This window comes from Cyanistes caeruleus, chromosome 3, assembly GCF_971803275.1.
Source record: "Cyanistes caeruleus chromosome 3, bCyaCae1.hap1.1, whole genome shotgun sequence".
Classification (NCBI taxonomy): Eukaryota; Metazoa; Chordata; class Aves; order Passeriformes; family Paridae; genus Cyanistes; species Cyanistes caeruleus.
The window spans coordinates 38,438,753-38,461,536 of NC_141703.1; the positions used below are offsets into that span (position 1 = coordinate 38,438,753).

Consider the following 22,784-nt stretch of genomic DNA (forward strand, 5'->3'; position numbering starts at 1 on the left):
GCAATATTTTCCAAGCAGCAAAACTGTCATACAAAGGGACAAAGACTAAAAGGGAGAATAGTAATCATGGATTTCACTGTTGTGTAATTTCATGTAGTTAAGAGCGTATTCATTTCTGCAAATTCATATGATATTTTGTGGATCTCTGTAGCAATAAAATTTCAAGAAGCATATTAGTCACCCCATTTCCAAACTATCTCAGTCTTTAAAGGTAGCTAAAGCAGATGTGGCTTTGCTAGTATCTAACAGTAAGGATATCACCCAGCATTACCCCACCAGGAGTGCTTCAAAGATTCACATAACTCAGAATAGTAATGCTGATTGTTCCCTCCTCTGCATGAGCTCAGACAGCATCCTGCCTTCCTCCTTCCCTCCCTCCCTCTCTCTCCTTCATCCCTGCACTCAGCAGTCACTAACTGTATGATTTGCATGCCTCATAGTCTGGCAGCCATGCAGAAGACTTGAGAAGCTGAAAGGGTGTCTAAAGCCTTTTCTTTCCCAGTCTTTGCCTTTAGTAAATTTGATTGTATTCACTGCAGTTCAGAGAGGTTGGCTGGTCTTACAGGACCTCTGGTTTTAAAGTTAAAAGTTAGATTGGATGGAGCCTCAAGCATGAAATTAGAACTGAAATTAACCTTGATGAAAATAAGGAGCCTTAAGCTGTAGATAGAAAATACTATGCAATATGCTTGAATGAGTTGATGTGCAGTACATTTGGAAATAAAGATCTTTCATTTGAATATTTCTATGTAAAATACCATATCTTACTTTCATCTGAAACATTAAAAAATAACAACCCTTAGACCTCGATTAAAAGGAATCATTTTGCTTCCAGCACTCCAACACAGTGAGATACAGAAATGCACAGAGAGAAGACAGTGAGATAAAGATGATCCAAGAAAAAAAGGAACAAGCTGAAATGAAAAGGTATTTAAAAATCAAAAGTCTGAGCTCACATTTTCTGTATTAACTATTCTCTGTATGAAGTTAAAAGTGTTAAGAGTCAACATGAAAAAGAGTACAAAGTGTAAGGGATATTTTTTGCCAGGGATAATGTGTAACACTTGATAATTTACTTTTTTTCAAAAGGAAAGTCCAGGAGGAGGAGCTGCGAGAGAATCACCCGTATTTTGATAAACCCCTTTTCATAGTTGGCCGCGAGCACAGATTCAGGAACTTCTGCCGAGTGGTGGTACGGGCTCGCTTCAATGCGTAAGTTCATTTCATAACAACATTGGTTCCAACCAGTGCTGTCCTCCATGTCCTCAGAAATCAAGCTCTAACTTTCCTTTTACACTTATAACTGCTTATAGACACTTTAAAGCTGCTTATAGTGTGGTCACCACATAAGCTGGCAGCCAGTTGTCTGTGGTGTAGTCTTGCTGCTGAAGGAAAGGAAGCAATAAAATGCTGTGTTAGGGCAGAAGTGTTTGAGCAGTCTGTGATGGTGAGATGGACAAGACTGTGGGGAAACTGCAGGCATGAGCTGAGAGGAAAGGCTAATGTTTCCCACTTTCAGACATTTGGGAATCAGCTTGCTATTCCTATCTTATTCCTCATCATAAGGCAAGAAGTTTTAATACACCAACAGTTTCTCATAGAACAGAAATTGTGAAGAGAAATTAATTGCACCCATGCCCACCAAAACACTCTGTAGCCCATAATAAGGGACTCAGAGTGGGCTGGGGAGGTGTTCAGCTGTGGGAGATAAAAGGAGAAAAGCTGAAACCAAATGAAAACTAGGAGGACTCAACAACTGATTTGTAGGTATATGTGAGTGTGGCAGGTAGAGATCCATGTACAAGCAGCTTTCTCTAAAATCTTCTCACAACTCTTCTTTTAAACCTGTCTGTTGCTGGCACCCTGTTTTTAAAGGGTTAATTCATGTCACCTTGCATAGAGCAGTGTAAGAGAGAAGATAGCTTGAGGCCATGAGCTTGGCACTTAGAAGGACTGGTTTCAGCAGCTGCTTTACCATTGATTTTCTCTGTGGCCTTCGACAAATTACTTCCAGTTAGCATGACAGGATGGTTAGATACTCAGGTTTAATACCTATATTTAAGTTTCTGCCACCTTTTTACAGACATGTCCTTGAGCTACGTCACCACTTTTCTATGCAGCTGCTAACTTGATTGTGGTGCACTGGTCCATGAAGCAGTTGCAAATTAAAACAGAAAAACAAAACACAGTCAATCAAATCCCCTTAGCAAGTACTTGTCAGTACCACTTAGCATTGTTGAGTGCCCAGTGGTAACAGGATATTCATATTAAAACAGTTTAAATAAAATGTTTGCAATTATAAGAATAAACTGATTTTCTTAAAGTTTTTTTGGTTGTTTTTTTAAATTTACTTAAATCCCTCCTGCTTTATTTGTTGTTCCATCTAGCTTACCAAGTAAGATATTCCCGGTATCATTTTCAAACTAAAAGGATACATATTTTCTTCTAACAAAAAAAAGGCTGAAGAATGCTGCTATGTACAATGTAGGGAGAGGCATTAGTTTAAGAAGCAAAAGTCTGTGGATTGAGTGGGAAGGCACCTAATCCAGTGTGTTCTGTGTGCTTACTGGTGTAAGTGGCTGAACCTGGCCTATGGAAGATGTTTCTTGTTCTCCCTGTGTCTTGTGCATTCCTGTAATTCATAACCGTGATATCTCTCTGGTGGTGATTCCTCAAGTCTGTTCAGTCCATTTTCCACTTTAAGCTTAGCAAGGAAGTAATGGCAATTTCACATCCCAATGGCTAGAGCCCTCCAATGAAATATAGGATATGTCAGTGCAGATCCTGTCTTGACATGATTTCCTACGGGAGTTGGAAGACAAGTGCCTAAAACCAGTGGGTCAGGGAAGGCTTCTTGGAAAGTATTCTTGTAGCTTCTCCCACAGCAGTCATTCTGCTTTGTATGAAATTGATAAATTGCTGCAGCAGGAACTTAACTCATGTCACCTAGATATGTGCATATTACTTATAGAGTAGTTCCCACTCTCTGACTGCCCAATGGTGGGTGTTTGGATATGGCAGGTGGAGCCATATCCGATTACATGGGAAAATTCAGATACAGACAATCGAAAAATATTAATCAGAAAAATATTAAAGAAGTAATAAAAGACATAGAGCTTGTGGAAGGAGGACCTTCGTGTGTGTGTGTTTGTGTGTGTTTGTGTGTGTGTTAACTGAGGATATCATATAATATCACATATCATATGATCACAAAATCATAGAGTGGTTTCAGATGCAAGGGGCCTTAAGGATCATCTAGTTCCAACACCTCTGCCTTGGACAGGGACACTTTTCACTAGGCCAGGTTGCTCAGAGCCTCATCCAGCCACGGTCCAAGAAGTTTTGAAGTAATTGTAAAGAGTATTTTGGTACCTAATATTCAGTAGCAGGTTATAAACCTTTTTCACAAGAAAGTTACAAGATTAAATCCTTATTTACAAAATCAAGACCCAAAAAAACCTGTCAGTTCACAGAATCTTAGAGGAATTACAGGTATGCAATGAGTTAAAGTGATCCTAGCTGTGTTTATAATATCTAATTGCATAGAATTAAATGAAACTTATACAGACATTTAAAATAAAGACAGCATAAAATGGAGCCTTGATTTTGGACAGAAATTACTTTGAATTGATGAATGCATGGTATAATTATAATGCTGACTAAAATAAAATGTAAATGACTATCTTTTCTTCTTTTTATAGTTCTAAAACAGATCCTGTTACTGGAGCTGTGAAAAATACCAAATACCATCAGCTTTAGTAAGGACTGCAAAAGTAACTTTGCTTGGTCTGATAAGCCTGCAGTATAAGTGTGTGTGCACACACTTGCATGGATGTGTGTAAATGTGCATGCACATGTGTATGTCTTTTTTTTTTTCCCTTTTTTTTTTTCATTTTTTTTCCAAAAAAGGTTTTTCTTTCCATGGAGCTGTCTGGAGAGAAGGATGAACAGGAACAGAATTTTTTGATCAGACTTTTCTTCTTCACTTGCATGCAACTTCTCTAGTTTTACTATGCATTTCTGAAATACTGAAATCTTTGACACTTCTCAGCTCAATTTATTTTTCATAGGAAAGCACTTAACTGTAGTGTAGGCACAATGCAAGTACACAGAGCTAAGGGCATTCCTGTAATGGCATTTCCTTATATGTTGTTCACAGTGACTTGCTGGGTTTGGTTACTTACCTGGACTGGGTCATGATCATTGTTACAATATGCTCCTGCATTTCCATGATGTTCGAATCCCCTTTTAGAAGAGTTATGCATGCTCCAACACTCCAGGTACTGCCACTGAATTGTTTTACAATTATTGAACCACAGTCACCTTGCTTTTCTTCACTGCCTATTCCTAAATTATGGTTGTTCTCTGCTTTTGTTTTCAGATTGCTGAATATGTTTTTGTAATATTCATGAGCATTGAGCTTAATCTGAAGATTATGGCAGATGGCTTATTCTTTACACCAACAGCTGTCATTAGGGACTTTGGAGGAGTTATGGACATATTTATATATCTTGTAAGTTTGGATATTTATGTAATATATATTAATTCTGATATATTTGGTTATATAAATGTTTAGAGGTGTGGAAAAAAACTTGGCTCTGTACCCTGATACATAAGCAGTAGTGATACAGAGATGTGATGAACACCCTGCAATTTAGTGTGGGGTCATTGTATGGCCCCTTTTAGTTCTTTATTTGCTGATATGTTTTCAGTATCAGATCTGATATTCCTTCAGAGTAGACTCGAGAACTCTGACCTTGCTTCATTTTTATGCAGGAGAATCTTAATTTTACATGTTTCATAGATATTAATTGTTTTTTCCCCTCTCAAGAGTATTCCTACTTTATTGAAGGTTTTTCAAAAGCCTTTACCATTTCACAGAGGGTACGTCTTTGTTGCTGGTGTTGCTATAGTAGAAAGTAAAAAAACCTATATCCCATATCTATCAATGGTGGTTGTCAGGGAAAAAAGTTTCTCAAGAGTTCTAAACATTTTCTGGGAAATCTCTTGCATTCCATTAAAATACAAGAGAAGGGTGTCCATTTCCTCTTCACATATGACAGTAAACACCACAGAATGTGTCAAAACCAGTGCTCAGTATAATAGAGTATGAAATATTTTCTAACTGAAGAAATTACTGAGAAAAACGTCTTTGATGGATTTAGATTAAATCTTTCAGAGATTAATCCACAAGGCAGATGGGCTGCATAAAATTTGTCACGATCAATTTGTATCAAAGATTCTATTGTTAGCATAAATAAAAATATGCATACTTGTACAAAACTCCTACTGTAGTATGCATAATTCTCATGTGCTTTAGTTTCTTGAAATTTCTCTGAATCCCTGTGCTTTTCTGAAGGAAATATTTAGGTGGTGTAGTTTGGATATTCCAAATGTGACTGTGATGATCTTAAGCGACTGTGGAAGAAAGTCAGAAGTGCTGTCAAATCTGTTTGTTTTTCTGGGGTGGCTGCCTTTTATCACTGTTTTTTAAACAAATTATATCAAGTTTTAAATAATTGGTAATATCATCTTGATTCTTCATTTTTTGTGCACTTCTTTGTAATACTCTCACCTCTGTCCCCCTGTGATAACACTGGCTTTTAAAAAAAAAGAAGCACTTAAGAGATGTTAAATCAATAACCATTTGTCACAGATTGTCCAGGCTACATAACACAACTATGCTGTTTGAAAACACTTCCAAAAACATAACATTCGTATAGTGAAACCACATGGTGACAAAACCACTTATGTCTGTAACAAAGTGGTAGGAAAAACTGTCAGGAAAACTGTTAACAGACTTTCCAGGTGAGGATTTCTCTGTTCCAGGGTAGAATCTCTGAAATGAGAAGGAGGGACAGAAATAATGCTTTCTGCTCCAAGAATATAGTTTGTGTTCCTGTTTTGAATCAGCCAAATTGATTTCACCTTTTGGAAATATTCCATTTAAGTATATAAAATAGATTTTTAGTCAAAGGGGGAGACAAAGACAAGCTGGTGCCCTTTATTTAGGACAATAAGCCAGGACATAAGAGATCTAAGCCCTTTTCCTAAATTAGATGCTATCTTGCCTTATTCTTTCCTGTAAGGTAAAGAAGTGTTCATTGACCTTCTGTCCTGTGTCTATGCCAAGTAAGAAATTGTAAGCCTGACCTTTCTTTGCCTCTTCCTATCCTGCCACCTCCAGGTGAGCTTGATATTCCTCTGCTGGATGCCTCAGAACGTCCCTGCCAAATCCGGAGCTCAGCTCTTAATGGTGCTCCGCTGCCTTCGACCTCTTCGAATTTTCAAACTGGTCCCTCAGATGAGGAAAGTCGTGCGAGAGCTGTTTAGTGGCTTTAAGGAAATCTTTTTGGTATGTGCCAATTATTTTTTTCTTGTGAAAATATATGAATATATGAATATAAGGTAACAGTTTGATATAAAATTCATGTTTTTTATTCTTTTTGCCATTGTTGTCTGTTTACTTTTCATTGAGGTATCACTGCTGATGACCACACAAGCTAAAAATTAGAATATAAGTAACTCATACTGAGTAAAGCTGTAGTAATAATTCTTTTAGAAATTATATTACTTCTTTAGTAAACTTTTAATCATAATTACATAGGAGGACTACTGAAAAAAATCTATCCCTTTTACACAGTTCTAGTTGGTCAAGGAAGATGAAAAGTAGTGTATGGCAGCTCTGCAAACCTGGCTTCTGAGCTGCAGGTCTCTACCTTCAAGCTTTTTGAGAGGCAGCCAAAAACAATACAGCTGTTCATCACAGATCTGGATCTCTTTCTTATGTCATTGTAGTTATTATAATGATCATGGCCATCCTTATAGTAATAAGAACAACAATGGAGTCTGTGATTGCTTGATCAGACACAGTTTGTTGTCTTGGGATCCTATGTGATATTGGTCAGTTTAAGCAAGAGCCATCTTATTCCTTAACAGAAGGTTTTATTAGGTCAGGTTGTTATAAAACACTAAGCTACAAAATATTTACAGACAGTAACAGAGCAAGGACAAAAAGTATGAAGCTACTTGGCATTTCATAAATACTGTATTCTATTTAAGACATTTACATCTTAATTTGCTCATGCTTATCTTTATTGGAGCTATCCTGGAATTAAATATCTTACAATGGCTTAATCAGATTAATTAGACTGAATCAGCAAAACAAAAGCAGCACATATGCAAGCACTCAAACAGTTTATTTAAAGTGAGTTTGCAATTCTTATGCATACAGAATTTAGCAAGGTGGTACACTGAGCACAAGAAAGCTTTTATCCTTATCTGCAATTCTTAGATCCTGTGTTTAAAATAAGATAAAGATAACGCAGCACCTGGTTACTGGACCAGGACCTAAAGAAACATGTCTGTCACAAAAGCTGTATCTCTAGGTTTATACCACAAAATGATCCTCCCTGCAGTTCACCAAGGGATCTGACCCCCTTTCTCAAGTCTGCAGAAGAGGAGCTTGACAAGTCCAACTTCATCTTTACAGGTTTCTATTCTTCTGCTGACATTAATGCTTGTTTTTGCAAGCTTTGGAGTGCAGCTATTTGCTGGAAAACTGGCTAAATGCAATGACCCTCACATCATCTCTAGGGTAAGAACTGCTTTTCTGCTTCCAAATAATGGTATGTTGTGCCATTTTTTGCCTGCTGGGGAAAGAACTCTCACATGAAAAACTGAGATCTCGGGCACTTTATTGTTCAGAAGTAGGATAATGGAGGGAAAGGTGATTAAGGAGTCAGCAAATGAGGGTAAGGATGGGTTTCCATATAAAGCAGGGGTTTCCAAGTAAAGCAGGTCTAAATATTGGGGTCTGTCTTAAAAAAAAGTTGTCAAATGAATGCCATGTTATTTGCAAAGGACTGGATAGCACATGGAATTAATCATGGAAAATACCACCTTTGCATTCCCAGATCCACAACTGAAAAACAGGTTAGACTGCTAAAGGTCCAAATCATTGGGGACACCATGTGGGTTACATGGAGAAAGTTATCTGTGTTTCTTTCTCCATTTAGAGAAATATCATCATGACCTAAAGAGAGCAGTGGTCTTTAGGAAAGAGGTGAAAGGCTACATTGTCTTGCCAATTGAAAAGCTCTGTCAGTCCAGAAGGAAAATGGTATATGGAACACTGACTAAGATGCATTTTTCATTTAGGTAAAGGTCCACAACTATTAATCGCTGACATATAAATAACCTTTCATTTTTTCCCATCATGGCAAATGTGCTGTTTATGCTGGCATGTCAGCATTTCTCACAGGCTTCTGTTTAATCTTGGGCTGTGGTTTATTTCACTATAGGAAGATTGTCATGGCATCTTCAGAATAAATGTAAGTGTTTCCAAAAATCTCAATTTAAAGTTAAGACCTGGAGAGAAAAAGCCTGGATTTTGGGTGCCACGAGTCTGGTGAGTTGCTACACTTTGGCCTATGTTTCTTCAAAAGTGCAACTGTTGGTGTAGAAAAAATGGCTCAAATGTGATGACATTAAATTACTGATGGAGGGGTTTTATTGTAATTCAAATGATACTAAGAGTAAAAATTCTGGTATATTTAGTAAAAAGACAGATATATTAAATTTTACAGACTTAAACTCCACTTCATAAAACAGAAAGAAAAATAAGCCCCTCTAGGTACTGAACCTGAATAGGAATTAGATTTGATTTGGTTATTATTATTATTACAGTGGGAGTTACTTTCTTGAAAAGTATCATCACTTAGTTATTCTTTAGTACTATTGTGAAGGCAACCTGAGAGCCATAAAGCAACAATAGAGCCTAAGAATAAATAGCAGAAGATGGGAAGGAAAAGAAATGGAAATCAACCTGCCTACAGCTACCCATAAAAACAAATTATTATATCATGTCTAAAAACAGCCTTTCTCTTCTATGACCATGTACCATGCCAGCTAGCAGTTTCTTTCTTTTTCCAGTGTAGGGAATCCTTGTGGTCTGTGTGGTACAGAAGTGCAGTAAAATTTATTTAAAAGTTAATGTATGTTTTTTATTAGTATTCTAATAAGGTCCATTAAATATTTCCCAACACCTGAACAGGCAAAACTCAATTTTTTTAATTGTTTATATTTTTCACTTGGTTGGCATTTTGCAAAATTAACTTAACAGCCATGATTATTTTAATTGGCCATGTGTCTGGATAAAGAATGTACCAGCAGTGGTAGATTCAGAGGCACCCTACGCTAATGAAATAGTATGCTGTGATTTGAACAGCCAGTGAAATTCTGACATCTGCAGAAGTCTTTGTTTCTATATGCTTCAGAGAAATTCTTCCTCAAGTAAGCAAATTCAATCCTGTTCAGCTTGATCCAGAAATAAGCAAAAATTGTCTTAATCAGCATAACTGTAAACTTTGGGGAATGTTTTGTTATTTCAGAAAAATGTTTTACCACAAAGACATTTATACCACCTGTTGGCTGTTAGGCCAGATTTTCAAGAGCCAGATGTCAGTATAAGGACTGCATTAAAAAGAAGTATCTCCATCTGAGAGCTCTCTTTTCACTGAATGGTTGGATTTAAGAAGCACCAAGCACTTAATAACTCTTCTGGAGTACAACTATTTACCTTATAAACTGTTGAAAAGTCATTGCGCTCCTTGGATTATCTGGCTTGGATTGTAGAGACAGGGCAATGTGCTAACTTAGCCCAAAGAGAATACTTTTAATCTTCCACTGGAAACATTCTCTTGAATCTCAACTGATAAAAAAGGATGGAGCACATGGTATAGGAAAGCCAAGAAGATGTGGTGTCCTCTCAGTAAGTTTGGCTTTAAGCTATCAGTTCCTCACGATAATGAAGTAGGGAACATATTTTCTAAACAATCTCGCTCACCATGGAGTCCGATTCATTTATGGCGGTTAGAGAATTATTTCCTACAGGTAAATTTATTTTAGAATCTGGCCATTGCCATCAGATCAATTTTTTCCATGAATGATGTATTTTTCTTATTTCATTGGCAAAAGCTTTAAGATGCAGCAACATAGAGTCATAGAATGGTTTGGGTTGGAAGGAATCTTAAAGATTCTCTGGTTTCAACCCCTCCTGCCATGAACAGGGACACCTTGCACTACACCAGGTTGCTCAAAGCCCCATCCAGCCTGGCCTTGAACATGTTTTAAGCTTTATTGCTGTGAGTCAGATTCTGAGTAAGAAAATAAAACATACATAGGGATCTAAAAAATTATTTTTACATATTTATTGCTGTCACTATTGTTTTCTTATTCTTGATATGGAACTTTTCTATGTTTCAGAGCCTTTCACCCCAACTTTGCAAGGTATTTAAATGTTGCTGGTTACACCTATTTGTGTACTGCATTTCAGGGCAAATCCTCGGAATTTTAATTTTGACAATGTGGGCAATGCAATGCTGGCACTATTTGAAGTTCTGTCATTAAAAGGCTGGGTGGAAGTCAGAGATGTTATTATTCATCGTGTTGGGCCGGTAAGGAAACACATCAGATTCTTTGAATTTTACAACAAATAACGATGGGGTTTTTTTAACTATTAATCTTATTTTTGTCTATTCAGATCCATGGAATCTACATCCATGTTTTTGTGTTCCTTGGCTGCATGATTGGACTGACCCTTTTTGTTGGAGTTGTCATCGCCAATTTTAATGAAAACAAGGTACTAAGTGAGGTGGTTTATTCTGAGTGAGAGGGTTGATTGGATGTAGAAGTGGCTCTGTGAGAAACCTGAAACTGGTATTGCACTGCCTACATAACCTGGTAAGGCTGCCTTTAGTACTGGCTTACCAGTCTTACATTTTGCAAGACTGCAAATATGGCTTCAGGTACACCCGATCCATACTTGCTAGAAATTTGAAGCCTGTGATGGCAGCAATCCATCACACACTCTATCAAAGCTGTTAGAGTTTATTTCTAGTGCAGCTGTGCTGCTAGATGGAGATTGAACATAAAGCACTACGTATTTACAGGTTCTGGTTAGTTTCATGCAGGCATACATGTGGTGGCAGATAAAAAGATGTGTTATTCTTGCCTGCGTTGCTACTCTAGAACCCTGCCATTGCAGTATTTCAGATCCAAAGTAAAGCTGTGTGGCTTTTTCTTTACAAACCACAGGGTACATTGTAAAAATAATTGTCCATCACTCAAATAAAAATGTAGCTAGTATTCTAGGCAAGCTCACATGGGCTTTTTGGATTACTTTGAAAAGCAGAAAAACCTGCCCTCAGGGGAACTGTTTCAGAGCTCATGTCTACACTTGTTAAAAGATAGAATCCTCTGAATGGGACTGCTGCACACACACTGCACAACCTTTAGTCTGAGGGTTTTTTCTGAGCCTCTTATGGTGCCTCTGAGGCATCAAGACAAAATTATTAATTTTTTTCATCTTCCAGTTCAAAGTCACAAAAATAATGAGATATGATACTTTTACCACTCGTGCCTCTGAAGGGAAAGGATGATTACACACTATAGCTTGTGGAGATGTGTGACAGCCCAGCGTGCTTGTGCTGGAGCTGGGTGCTGGCTATGACCCTGACCTGAGCCCAGTAGAAACCACCACCATTGAGTTTGTCCATCAGAGAAACCACTTGACTCCTTCAGGAAGGGAGCCGAGCTGCACGTTACTGTGCATTAATGTGGGCAAGCAAGGCATCACGAAATGGGATCAAGCAGATTGTGAGACAAATAAATAGCCTATAACCTCTAGTGTTCTGAAGCTATTTTTTATGTTTGCATAACATTGGTGTAATTTTGGTAAGATGAAGTGCAGTCATTCCTGATAAAATTTATCTACTCTAGGGAACAAGGAGGAATGTACCAATAATTTCTTTTCTTATTCTCTAAATTTTGGCTGTGAATTAACAAAGCTGAAATTTCTACAGTATGAGAACTCCACTGGATTTTTGTAGATGCTTTTGTCACTTTTTGTTCAGCTGTGCAATATTACTTTTCCTTCAAATTTTTCAATACACAGATGACTACAGAAAGCTTTATGCTTTTTGTCCTTGCTCACTAGTAACAGTTCCCTGTAAATTGTACTGATCAGGCACATCAGGCAATATTCCTATAGAATTCACATGATACTTCAAGTATAAATCTTTTATATCTTCCGGTTCAGTTTCTTCAGTTGTTTCTTAGTAACCTGAAGTGTCATGTAACGCTTGTTTTTCTTTCCTTTTTCATGACTACTTGTTGCTTTTTATGTATTTACTAAAGAGAAAAGAAAATGTTTTCAGATTTGAGTTGGAAAGGTTAATGTTAATTAAGTGGACAAGAGTTTCAGCCCAATTAATATTCAAGTAGACTGAAGAAATGTCCAGAAACTAAAAAAATATAGAGAGAGAGATGTCTGACAACTATCCCAGAAAGTAGAGAGCAAAACAATTCACAGTGTAAGGTTTGGTCACATTTTCTTAAAACTAGTTACTTGACCAATGTATTAGTGTTTAAAGTAGATATTTTCTTTAGAAATTTCATGGCTGATGTATGGTTAGAACAATTACAGGCGTTGTTGATGAGGATCAGAGTTGGACAATTACTGAACAAACTATTTTACATGAGAACAAACAATTTTCTAAAAAGAAAAAAAAAATATGATCATTTCAAATATTCTCTATTTTTTTGTATGAGCTGTTGGAACTGCAAGTGTGGAAACATTAGACTGGGAAGTACCACAGCAAGTTCTGGACTCTGTCATTTGCTGTCCCAGTGACAGGGCAATATCCCAAATTATTCCAACCCCCAATCCCATTTCAATCCCCAACTATCACTTGTCACAGCTCCCAAGTGCCAGGAGTTCAGTCAGCAGTGAAGATGTGAAGGACTCAAATATTACCTGGTACTTTGAGCTGAAGTCCAAATGCAAGCACAGCTCCTCCAACCCTCGACCTGCTCTCAGTGCTCTGCTCTATGGTTCCCTTATGATGATCCTGCTTGTGGAACTGGCAGTTCCTGAGCAACAAAGTAATTTGGCACCACTACATCTTACAAAAGTCCACTTTTTTGCCACCTTTTTTCTTCTTTGCAGTGAAGGCTCTCCCAGCAATATATGCCAGACACACTCCTTAGGGTGAATGTGTTGCCTTTTAATCTAAGTGTTTCTAAATGGTGCCGTTTGGGCCTGACAGGAGTAGTCAGCATCTTTACATCGGTCACTTTGTCCACATTGTGTTGGGAGGCACCTCTTCCCAGGGTACCATCTAGAGACACAACTCCATAAAGAGATTATTTTCACTGAGAGGGAGAAGTCCTGACCTTACCAGATGAACAGCTAGCCACAGTTTCAGCATCTAGACAAGCCAATGCCCAGGTAAGGGCAAAGACCATACCAGCCCTCACCCAGCTCAGTGCAGCTCCTTTCTGACAGGGACAGGAACCAAGTGTCTGGGAGACAGGCTTTTTAACATTTACCTTGAAAAGGTCTCCTTTGTTTTTGTAACTCTAGAATCCTTCTGTGAGATTTTACAGTTCTCTAAAGTCATATGGAACTCATTTTGTTTTGAAGGTCACTTTTAGATAATGTTGAATTCTGTTTGAAGTTTTCTATGTTACTTGAACATTTATACACATTACTAGCTACCACCATCCACTCTAAAAGTATGTCTTCACCTCTCTTTGTGCTTTCTCAGTGGAGAGCTCTTGTAGATTCATAGCATAGTATTATTTTATTTCAATTACACCCCAAGCAGAAGAGCTGTGGAGAGCAGCAGTGGTCTCCTGGAGGGCTCCTTCCCTGAAGAAACTAGTGGCACTAGCAAGCCATAGGATTTTCTGCTGCAAAATCCAGAAAAAATCCACCACTCTGCTTCCTGGCAAATGGTGTTCAGTCAAATGGAAGACCTCCTGCAGTGTTTCTTTGCCCACACTGGGCTGCTGCTACAAAGAGCAGCAACTGTGCCCGCTGAGTTGAGTCCCAGAAACTCACAGCTAATGCATCCAGAAATCCTCTTGAGTAATAGCTGATACTTCAGACTCCTTTCCCTAAGCTGTGTGTTATTTAAGGGAAGTTGTGTGTGTAACTTTATTTCAGGCACCAAAGAGAATGTTGTTTTCATGTTGCAGTGCTGTTAAATGACAAAAGCTTTATATGCTTCTCTTTGTTTATTAAGGGGACAGCTTTGCTGACTGTAGATCAGAGACGATGGGAAGATCTGAAAAGCAGACTGAAGATAGCACAACCTCTTCATCTCCCACCTCGTCCGGGTATCAAAGATATTTTGATTTTATTCATGTTGAGCCCTAGTGTTCGTAATTCCCCAGGAGTCTGCGATTCAAATTAAAACTGTAATCGTGAGGCCACTAGGAGGTTGTGCATAAGTTAATGTGGAAACAGGCTCCAACTACAGATCTCTCCATAAGGCTATTAAAATCAACCCAAAAAAGGTTGTGCTTCGATGGTTTTAAGATAAGCCTTAATGAAAAAATGAATTTCTAAATGAAAAATATTTGCAGTTGGCTGTAATGATATGAATGGAATGTATTAACCTGACAGCAGTTGAATGATATACTTGCCCTAAAAGTACCGAAGCTTTCATGCAACACTGGTGTTCAGTATGTGAAATTATATGTTCAGAAGCCCTATTTGATATGGAAAATTGTGGAAGAAAATTAGAAATGTATTTTGAAAATGGGAAAGGATTATTTTGTCTCTAATGGACATGGAAAATATGTCAAGAAATCAGGGGGAAATGTTATTGCGTATTTTAACTCTCCTCCTCAAACTCTTTCTTTTACAGATAACGATGGCTTTAGAGCGAAGATGTATGATATAACTCAGCATCCATTTTTTAAGAGGACTATTGCTGTACTAGTTCTGGCCCAGTCTGTGTTGTTATCAGTTAAGGTAATTGTGTTTCTTTTAAGCACTTCATTACAGTAGTACAGCATGTGTTTGCACATTTCCTAACACCAATTAATGATCAATTGAGCCATTAGTGTGATGAATGCAAGGAAATTTGATTTCTAGGTGCAGCAATCTCAGTTGGCATAGATCACTGTAGATTATTTGTAACTTGTGGAACTCAGTCAATTTCTGCCTTTTTGTAGTCTGGTCCACTATTTTTAATTTCTAGTTAAACTGTAAATCTGAGAGAATAGTACAGCAAGATGCCATTCTTGTCCGAGTATACTTTAAAGTGAAATTTATTCATTAGTAAAATCCTCAAGTTAAGGCAATGAGGAGGCATTTATTCTGTTTAACAGCTATTCTTCTATAAATGAATTATCCTTGCTTTTCAGTGGGATGCTGCAGATCCAGTGACCGTGCCTTTAGCAACAATGTCTGTTGTTTTCACCTTCATTTTTGTCCTTGAGGTAAAGTAATATATTTTATGACTTCTTGAGATTAAGACTTGTATATATATGTATATATTTCATTTTGTCTTTAGGGATGCTTCTCATTCTTCACTAGGGTGTTTATTTCTAAATGTGTACATTCAGGGCTCTCCATGTCACTTGTCTTTAAGCATGTGTTGTGAGAAGAAATTTTTAATGTATTAGAGTCATACTTCTCTACAACATTGAGCTTTGTGTCTTTTCATATATATTCAAGTCTGAGTATTTAACTGTGTTTTGGTGAACCCAGTGAACCCTTTTCTTGCAGAACATATAATGTTACATTCCATCCATACAACAGAAGGTCTGTGTTCTCACAGTTCTGCTTCATTCATTTATGTTTTGCCTAATCTATTAATAATCCCCACTATTCTGTACCTGTGACAAAATCAAACCTCTCTCACCTTTTTTTTGTTTTAAATATCATATTTCATTTCAGTATCTTTTAATAAGCTACTCCCTAGCTCCAGTATTGTCTATCTTTTGCTGCACAAGTCTGGCTTCAATATGGTGGCAGTTCTCAATCTACGAGAATATTGTTATTACAATCTCTGCAAGGTGTATTTAGCCTATTTTCATAAGACTAGAATCTAGTGATTTAAACACATTTTGAAAAACATACTTTTTTAATGTGTTAGGATATTGATTTAACAATAAAGAAGATGCTTCCTCTGTGGTTAGGATAGTACATAATTCTTTATAAGTTTTTGGTTGACTACTTTTCTTATCAGTCCCTTCTGAATAGCTGATACTGACCACTATCAGAAACAGGATAGTAGACTACGTTTCCCACTGCTCTAATCCAATCTGACAGTTCTTATGTTCCATTGATAGGTTTTGCCAGTAGTGATGAATAAACAATGAAGTAAATACCTTGTAGCAGCTGTAGCTAGAGTATGTCCATGTTGTTGCTTCTTTTTTCCCTACCCAGGAGAAATCAGTGTCTCTGGAGAGACTGAGCAAACACAGAAAAGTTTTATTTGTGCAATACACAGGCAGGTTTTAATTTACCTAGTAACTATGTCTTTGGAAATACTTTTTTCTCCTGTACTGCCAGGGGAAACAAATACACTTCTAGAATTTCAAAGGAACTTTGTCAGAGCCAAGAAAAATTTGTTGACTGTCTCAACAGGCAAGCTATCACACTGTGAGTGCACACAATTTATAGAGAGAGGAAGCAGCTTCCTGCCCAGGAGCTTCCTTAATGCAGCACAGTCCGGTCACAGAGTCTGTTTTCTGCATAGCTGATGGCCCTGTGTCCAGTCTAACTCCTGATTCAGCCTTAAACCTCTACTGCTCAAATCATATATATGTGGTATAGAAAACAGGAAGAATTTCAAAGATTTCACTTTTTTTACCACACTGATGATGACAGAAGAAAGGGAGATGTGATTTTTTTTTTTAATTTCCATGGTGTGGTATTCAGTTCAAGATTATGGACAGCTGAAGCTAGATGTTAAAATTCTACATGTGAAATAGGTGTTTAAGCTGTTACTTGTGATCAAGGGAGATGAAGGGTGAGATTCAGTTACCTCCACTAGCCACTCCAGAAGGCCATGGCTGTTTACAGGTCTTATGTCAGCCCCATCCACCCATCTTCAGTTCTCTAGGGCAGCTCAGGTAACTGAAGGCAAGATACCTTAGGTAACTCAAATGGTAATTAGAGATTCAGAGACCATATTGTTCACTTTGTACTCAGGCTTCAGAAAACATTATAAGGCAAAAAGCTAACTGGAAAATCAGCCTTTTACCTCAAGCTAGTGTCCTCTTATATCTGGTTTTGTTTTCAGAAATGTTAAATGGCAGGGTTGCAAGGAGGGATAGAAAAAATAGTGTAATGAATGCCTGACATTTATAGCCTTTATACAGTAACTCCTAACCTGCTCAAAGACTTAATAGGACTTGTGTATGGGAAACCCTTAGGTGTTCCCTCTACATGCATCGCTCTACTTTTGTATCTGTTACCTGATGTGACTATTTCTGTAACTATTAGCATCTATTCTTGAGCTTCTTGTCTGCATTCCTGTTACCTAAATTGGAAATATCAAGCACTTTGGAAGCTGCCTTTTACCAGGTACATTGTCAAATATACTGCCTTTACTGTTCTTAGCTTTTTTTTCTTACATGCTGCTGGGTACAGATGGTGCTGAATACAGAGTGTTCCTTAAAGCGAGAAATATTTGCAATATAGGAAAGCTTTTTAATAAATTTGAACTGTAGGTCCTGCAGAACACAATTATATTCCTGAGATCAGATGTGCTTATGTAATTTTAGCTTGCCTACAGGCAGTTAGACAGGACACTGCTACCTTTTTTAGCTACATGTTATAGACATGACTTGTTTAACTTCAAGGCCACATTCACCTCAGCAATCTACACATTAAGCACTCAGTTTGAGGTAGTTAGCTGCACTTCTGTCTTTGATACTTGGTGGAGACAGAGAGACAATTCAGAATGCTGTTCATCCCTTGGTCTTGGTCATCTGTGGTATTACACGAGTACCAGTTTTCCTCCACCTAAGGGAAGCTAATATTATCTAGTTAGTCCGCATGGGAATATTTAGTTGAGATTAATTCTGCCCCTTGTTGTTTGAAACCATTTCATAAAATGAACCAATCAAACATTTTGGAGAATGGAAGAGGATCTTCTATTCAAGGAATGGAAGGAATAATCATTTCTTCATTACAAGTGAGATGTTCTTTTATCCATAGGTGACAATGAAGATTATTGCCATGTCACCTTCTGGCTTCTGGCAAAGCAGAAGAAATCGGTATGATCTCTTGGTGACATCTCTTGGAGTTATATGGGTCATACTTCACTTTGCCTTACTGGTAAGATATACAAAATGCAATTCCAGTGATTAAAATGATTTATCTTTAAAAAACAGCAGAAGGATTGCTGCTATATATCCAGATAAATCTTTGAATGCTTAATAAGGCTGAAATATGTCTGAAAGAAACTAGGCTTCATGCTAAGAGAAATGAATCGTTGTCTCGGACAATCATGTAGTGCAAAAATTATCTTACTGATGCATGTTAGAGTCTGTAAATGTGGTAGGAAACAAGTCTTTAAGAGGGATGTAAGTGGGAAAAGGAAGGAGACTGAAGAGATTGAGAGCTCTTGCTAACAAAGATCTTACGAGCCTGAAGGAAAAAAGAAGCAAGGCACAGAATACAAACAAGAGCAGAGGACTGGAAAAAGGCATAGGTTCAAAACTGCTGTACAATACAAACTTTCCCAAGCCCAATAGTGATTCTGTATCACTGATTTTGGTTAAGGGGCAGTGTTTAATTCAAGACATGTAGGAGAGACAGGAAGAAATCAGCTCTCCCTCCATTTCACACCAATTTTTTAAATTTGACTACACTCCTGGTTTCTTTGTTTACAGGGGAAGGAGAGGGGATGGTTGATGCTTGTCATCAGTCACAAGTTGTCAAAGTCCCAACCCTATAATGTCTGCAGGATTGTCTCTTGTCTGCCCCAAGTTCTGTTTGAAGGAAAACCTGCTTTGTGTGACTAGTCATTTTGCCCTGACATTCACAGTTTCTCCCTGCTACTAAGTAGGCCTGGGGAGTTTCTGTAATCTGTAATCCAGCAGTTTCCTAGACAAGTAAACTGGGCCTGATGTGCATAATTAATAGAGGACTGAAGGGTTTTTGGCTTGATGTGTGGGGAGATTGGGTTTATGTTCTTCATATTGTTGCTAATAGTTTATGATTTTGCTTATTTCATATGGGCACTGCCCTACATTACTAAAACATCAGTTACACAATCTGTTCAAGAGATTCCTGGGGAACCATGTATTAAATCTTTTGTGTTTGTGTTCCAGAATGCATACACATACATGATGGGGGCATGTGTAATTGTCTTCAGGTTTTTCTCCATTTGTGGGAAGCATGTAAGTATAAATTAGAAACTGCAATCATTGCAGTGCTCATGTATAGATTAAAAGTCTAGATGCTGTGCATCTCTCGTGCAAATTCTGTAAGGCTCTGTTTTCTAGGCAAAAACAAAAAAAATCAAACAGCAGTCTGCAACTTTACATGCTGTCCTTAAAATGTCAGGATTTTAAGCAGATTGTATATAAGTGCTATGGTTACTGGAAAAGCTTAATTTTTTCAGAAAACAAAGTGCAGCTGCAATACTACAGCTTTTAAAAATGCTCTCTACAACTCTGAACATGCACTGTGCTACTTTCAGCCCTTTCCGTTCCAGTGAGATGTGATGGGCATGCTCTTTATTTATTTTCTCGGCAAGACTATTGTAGTGGTGCTTGAATGCACTCCTCTTGTTATGACAGTGGTCTCTTAAAAAGGCTTCTTTTTCCAGAGTGCAGGTTTGTGTCTTTTGTCTCTACAATGTATGTCTTGTCACATTAAAGGATTTATATTCAATTTAAAAATAATTTTGGGCCGAGATGTTATTCTGGAAATACTGGGATGGTGACAAAGCAAGTCACTTCTCAAGTTTACATTTCTTTTGTGTTTGGATTTCCTCTGGTGTAATTGAGAGTAGACTGGCAGAATAAACATAGGCAGAGAACAAACACATTTATTTAATAAGTGGTGACACTGCATTCCCTTGCTGTAGAACTTCTTAGACTATCCAAATATTTTCTGTGAAGTCTGACATATTAAAGTAAATGTGATGAAAAAACTGCTTTACTAGGTTACCAGGGTTAAGAACAGTAAGTCAAAGGGTTTTTTGAGTAAAGATAAAAAGTTTTCTTTCAATCAGACTATACAGAACCTGTAGAGCCTTGGAGGTCAAATGAAAAGTCCTTGCTTCTTCTATGCATCCAGACCAAGTGATTGCCTTCAAAGCTTTCTGATTGATTCTGATGTTTTTTTCAAGGTTTTAACCTAGTCATTTGTACTTTCATGTTACCAGTTGTATTAGTTTCACTAATTTACCCATTCTGATGCAATGTTATGGCTAAAGGTCAGCAGGAATTTGGCATGATTATAAAGAAAAATGAAACCCTCAGTCCCATTAAAGGGGATTTTTCATCATATCCAAATAATTTAAGAGTCTTAGGACAATATAGGGCAATAAATTTATCAAGAGTAAAATGTAAAATATACATGCATGGGAAAGTAGTATCTATTATCAAGACACACAGCCTATGGAATTTTCAAAATTATGCTCTCATTTTGTGTTTTTTGGCCAACTTTGCAGAATCATAGACTCACAGAATGGTTTGGGTTGGAAGGGACCCTAAAGAGCATCTCATTCCAACCCCCCTGCCATGATGGGCAGAGACACTTGCTACTGGACCAAGTTACTCAAAGCCCCATTCAACCTGTCCTTGAACACTTCCAGGGGTGGGGCATCCACAACTTGTTTGGGCAACTTGCTCCAGTGCCTCACCACCCTCAAAGTGAAGAATTTCTTCCCAATATTAAATCTAAGCCTAACCTCTTTTAGCTTAAAGCCACTTGCCCTTGTTCTGTCACTACATGCTCTTCTAAAAAGTCCTTCTCCAGCTCTCCTGTCACCCCCACTTAGGTACTGGAAGGCTTCTGGAAGGTGTGTCCCTGATCTTCCACAAACTTCCATGAGAAATTACCAGCTTAAAAAAGCTGTACTGATCTTAAGGAAATCTTCTCTATAAATGAAAGTATTCCTTTCGGTAGGCCACAGTACCTGTGGTTTATAACAGTTAGGATCACTTTCAGATAAGCCCAAAGTAGTTTTTGCACCACTGTTCATGCAATTTCAATGCTGATACTTCAGAAGAATACTGATCCTAGAATATTATAGTTAAGCTTATGTTGTACCATCACTGTAATAACCTACACTGTATTATCCTAAATATACTTTTTGGGAGGAACACCTTGGCCTTGTAAATGAGGAAGATATGCTCATATCTGTGACAAGTAAAAAGCACACACAGTTCACACTCATAATGTACCATTTTACTGAGCTCATCCATTTATGAATGTGTCTAAAGGATTTGATGTCAAAATGGCAAGTGCAAGAACTCTCTTCTACGTTTTATCTTTGCTTTCCTGAATGCTCTTATGGATTGCTTTCTTTCTGTCTTTGCAGGTAACACTAAAAATGCTTCTCCTGACTGTGGTTGTTAGCATGTACAAAAGTTTCTTCATCATAGTGGGAATGTTCTTACTGCTTCTTTGTTATGCTTTCGCTGGAGTGGTGTTATTTGGTACAGTGAAATATGGAGAGAACATTAACAGGTACAGTATGGAGTTCCCACCTCACAGGGCTGTTCTTCAAACAGCCTGAAGAAATCACATGGTGCTAGAGAAGTTTATCTGTGGTAAAAAACAGGCAGATCTGCAGGTCTGGCTGAAGAGCTCTAAAGAGAATTTCTGATAAGAGACACTGAGCCATCTTTCCAGTCCTTGTGCACTGGACCAAATGACACCTGATCCAACCCAGAGCAGACTGAGAGCTGTTCTTCATTATGCCAGCTGAAATATGCTTCAAGGCAGAGCTGTGCTAGCCCACAAGATGCTGAAACAAAGTACCTACTGCACTTTACTGGCATCACCCAGGAACAGGATCCATATACCAGGCTGATACAGAAAGGAGACAATTCTTTGAACTGGCTCTTTGCTGGAGATTTCCCAGTCATCATCTGGCTTACAAAACAAAATGGAGACAGGAAGTGGGATCTGGCTTTGAGTTTCCTTTAGCTCTCTGATGAGTTGAAATACTCAGGCCTGTGTCTGAGCTAGAGTTCAGTTATTGTATCTTAAGTCTTTAAATAAATGATTCCAATAATACTGTAACTATTTTTGGTTTAAAATAGTAGAACAGTAGAAAATGGAAACATTTTTTCTTGCCTAATGTTTTAATTCTGGGAAGTGAAACAATCTCTCACTCTCAATCTCTCTCTCTTTCTTTAAAACAGACATGCAAATTTTTCATCAGCTGGCAAGGCTATTACTGTACTCTTCAGAATAGTTACTGGAGAAGACTGGAACAAAATTATGCATGACTGCATGGTAATTACAATACCACCAGAGATAAGTAGACAAGAAATGAGAGATAACCTTCCATCTCTGTTTTCAGTATTTTAGTTTTGTACAACGAATGTTGAGTTTCCCTTTATCTCTTCAGGAAAATAATTTTCACTAAAGCTCAGAACATGATGCACAAATTGAAGTTCCAGTCACATACTCACAGTATAGTGTTTCATGGAGCTAGGCAATTAGATGATTTAAAAACAAACATAAACAGATGGTTTCAAAATCAGAAATTTAGTAACTCACTTTTTCACTATTATTGCTTTGACTGGGGCAAGGTGTCTTTTCAGATTAACCTCGTCTTTCATTCCTACTCTTTGGCTCATTCCATGTGAATGATAATCTTGATGACCTCAAAATTCCTCCTTGAATCATTATGTTTTGCCCAAGTAAATGTTTATCTGTGCTTTCCATTGCAAAGAAGATCACATGCCTCTCCTTTTTAAAATTAATGAGCAGGGAAGAAACATTTTGA

General features: G+C 37.7%; 1 protein-coding gene across 39 annotated transcripts in view; it reads left to right on the top strand.

Moving 5' to 3' along the window:
- Positions 1–22,784, top strand: part of NALCN (sodium leak channel, non-selective) — a 226,926-nt gene that overhangs the window by 195,719 nt on the left and 8,423 nt on the right. For 24 of the 39 annotated variants that reach the window (XM_086880771.1, XM_086880779.1, XM_086880770.1 and 21 more), the window contains 16 exons: positions 836–927; positions 1,090–1,212; positions 4,160–4,280; positions 4,382–4,513; positions 6,188–6,355; positions 7,493–7,597; positions 8,304–8,410; positions 10,337–10,457; positions 10,544–10,642; positions 14,091–14,184; positions 14,718–14,824; positions 15,220–15,294; positions 18,026–18,145; positions 19,144–19,212; positions 21,366–21,514; positions 22,195–22,288. In XM_086880771.1, coding sequence (XP_086736897.1) covers positions 836–927; positions 1,090–1,212; positions 4,160–4,280; positions 4,382–4,513; positions 6,188–6,355; positions 7,493–7,597; positions 8,304–8,410; positions 10,337–10,457; positions 10,544–10,642; positions 14,091–14,184; positions 14,718–14,824; positions 15,220–15,294; positions 18,026–18,145; positions 19,144–19,212; positions 21,366–21,514; positions 22,195–22,288 — 1,776 coding nt within the window. Of the gene's footprint in view, positions 1–835; positions 928–1,089; positions 1,213–3,701; positions 3,759–4,159; positions 4,281–4,381; positions 4,514–6,187; positions 6,356–7,492; positions 7,598–8,303; positions 8,411–10,336; positions 10,458–10,543; positions 10,643–14,090; positions 14,185–14,717; positions 14,825–15,219; positions 15,295–18,025; positions 18,146–19,143; positions 19,213–21,365; positions 21,515–22,194; positions 22,289–22,784 lie in introns of all 39 variants that reach the window. The other 15 variants (XM_086880763.1, XM_086880762.1, XM_086880772.1 and 12 more) reach the window with 1 other exon arrangement.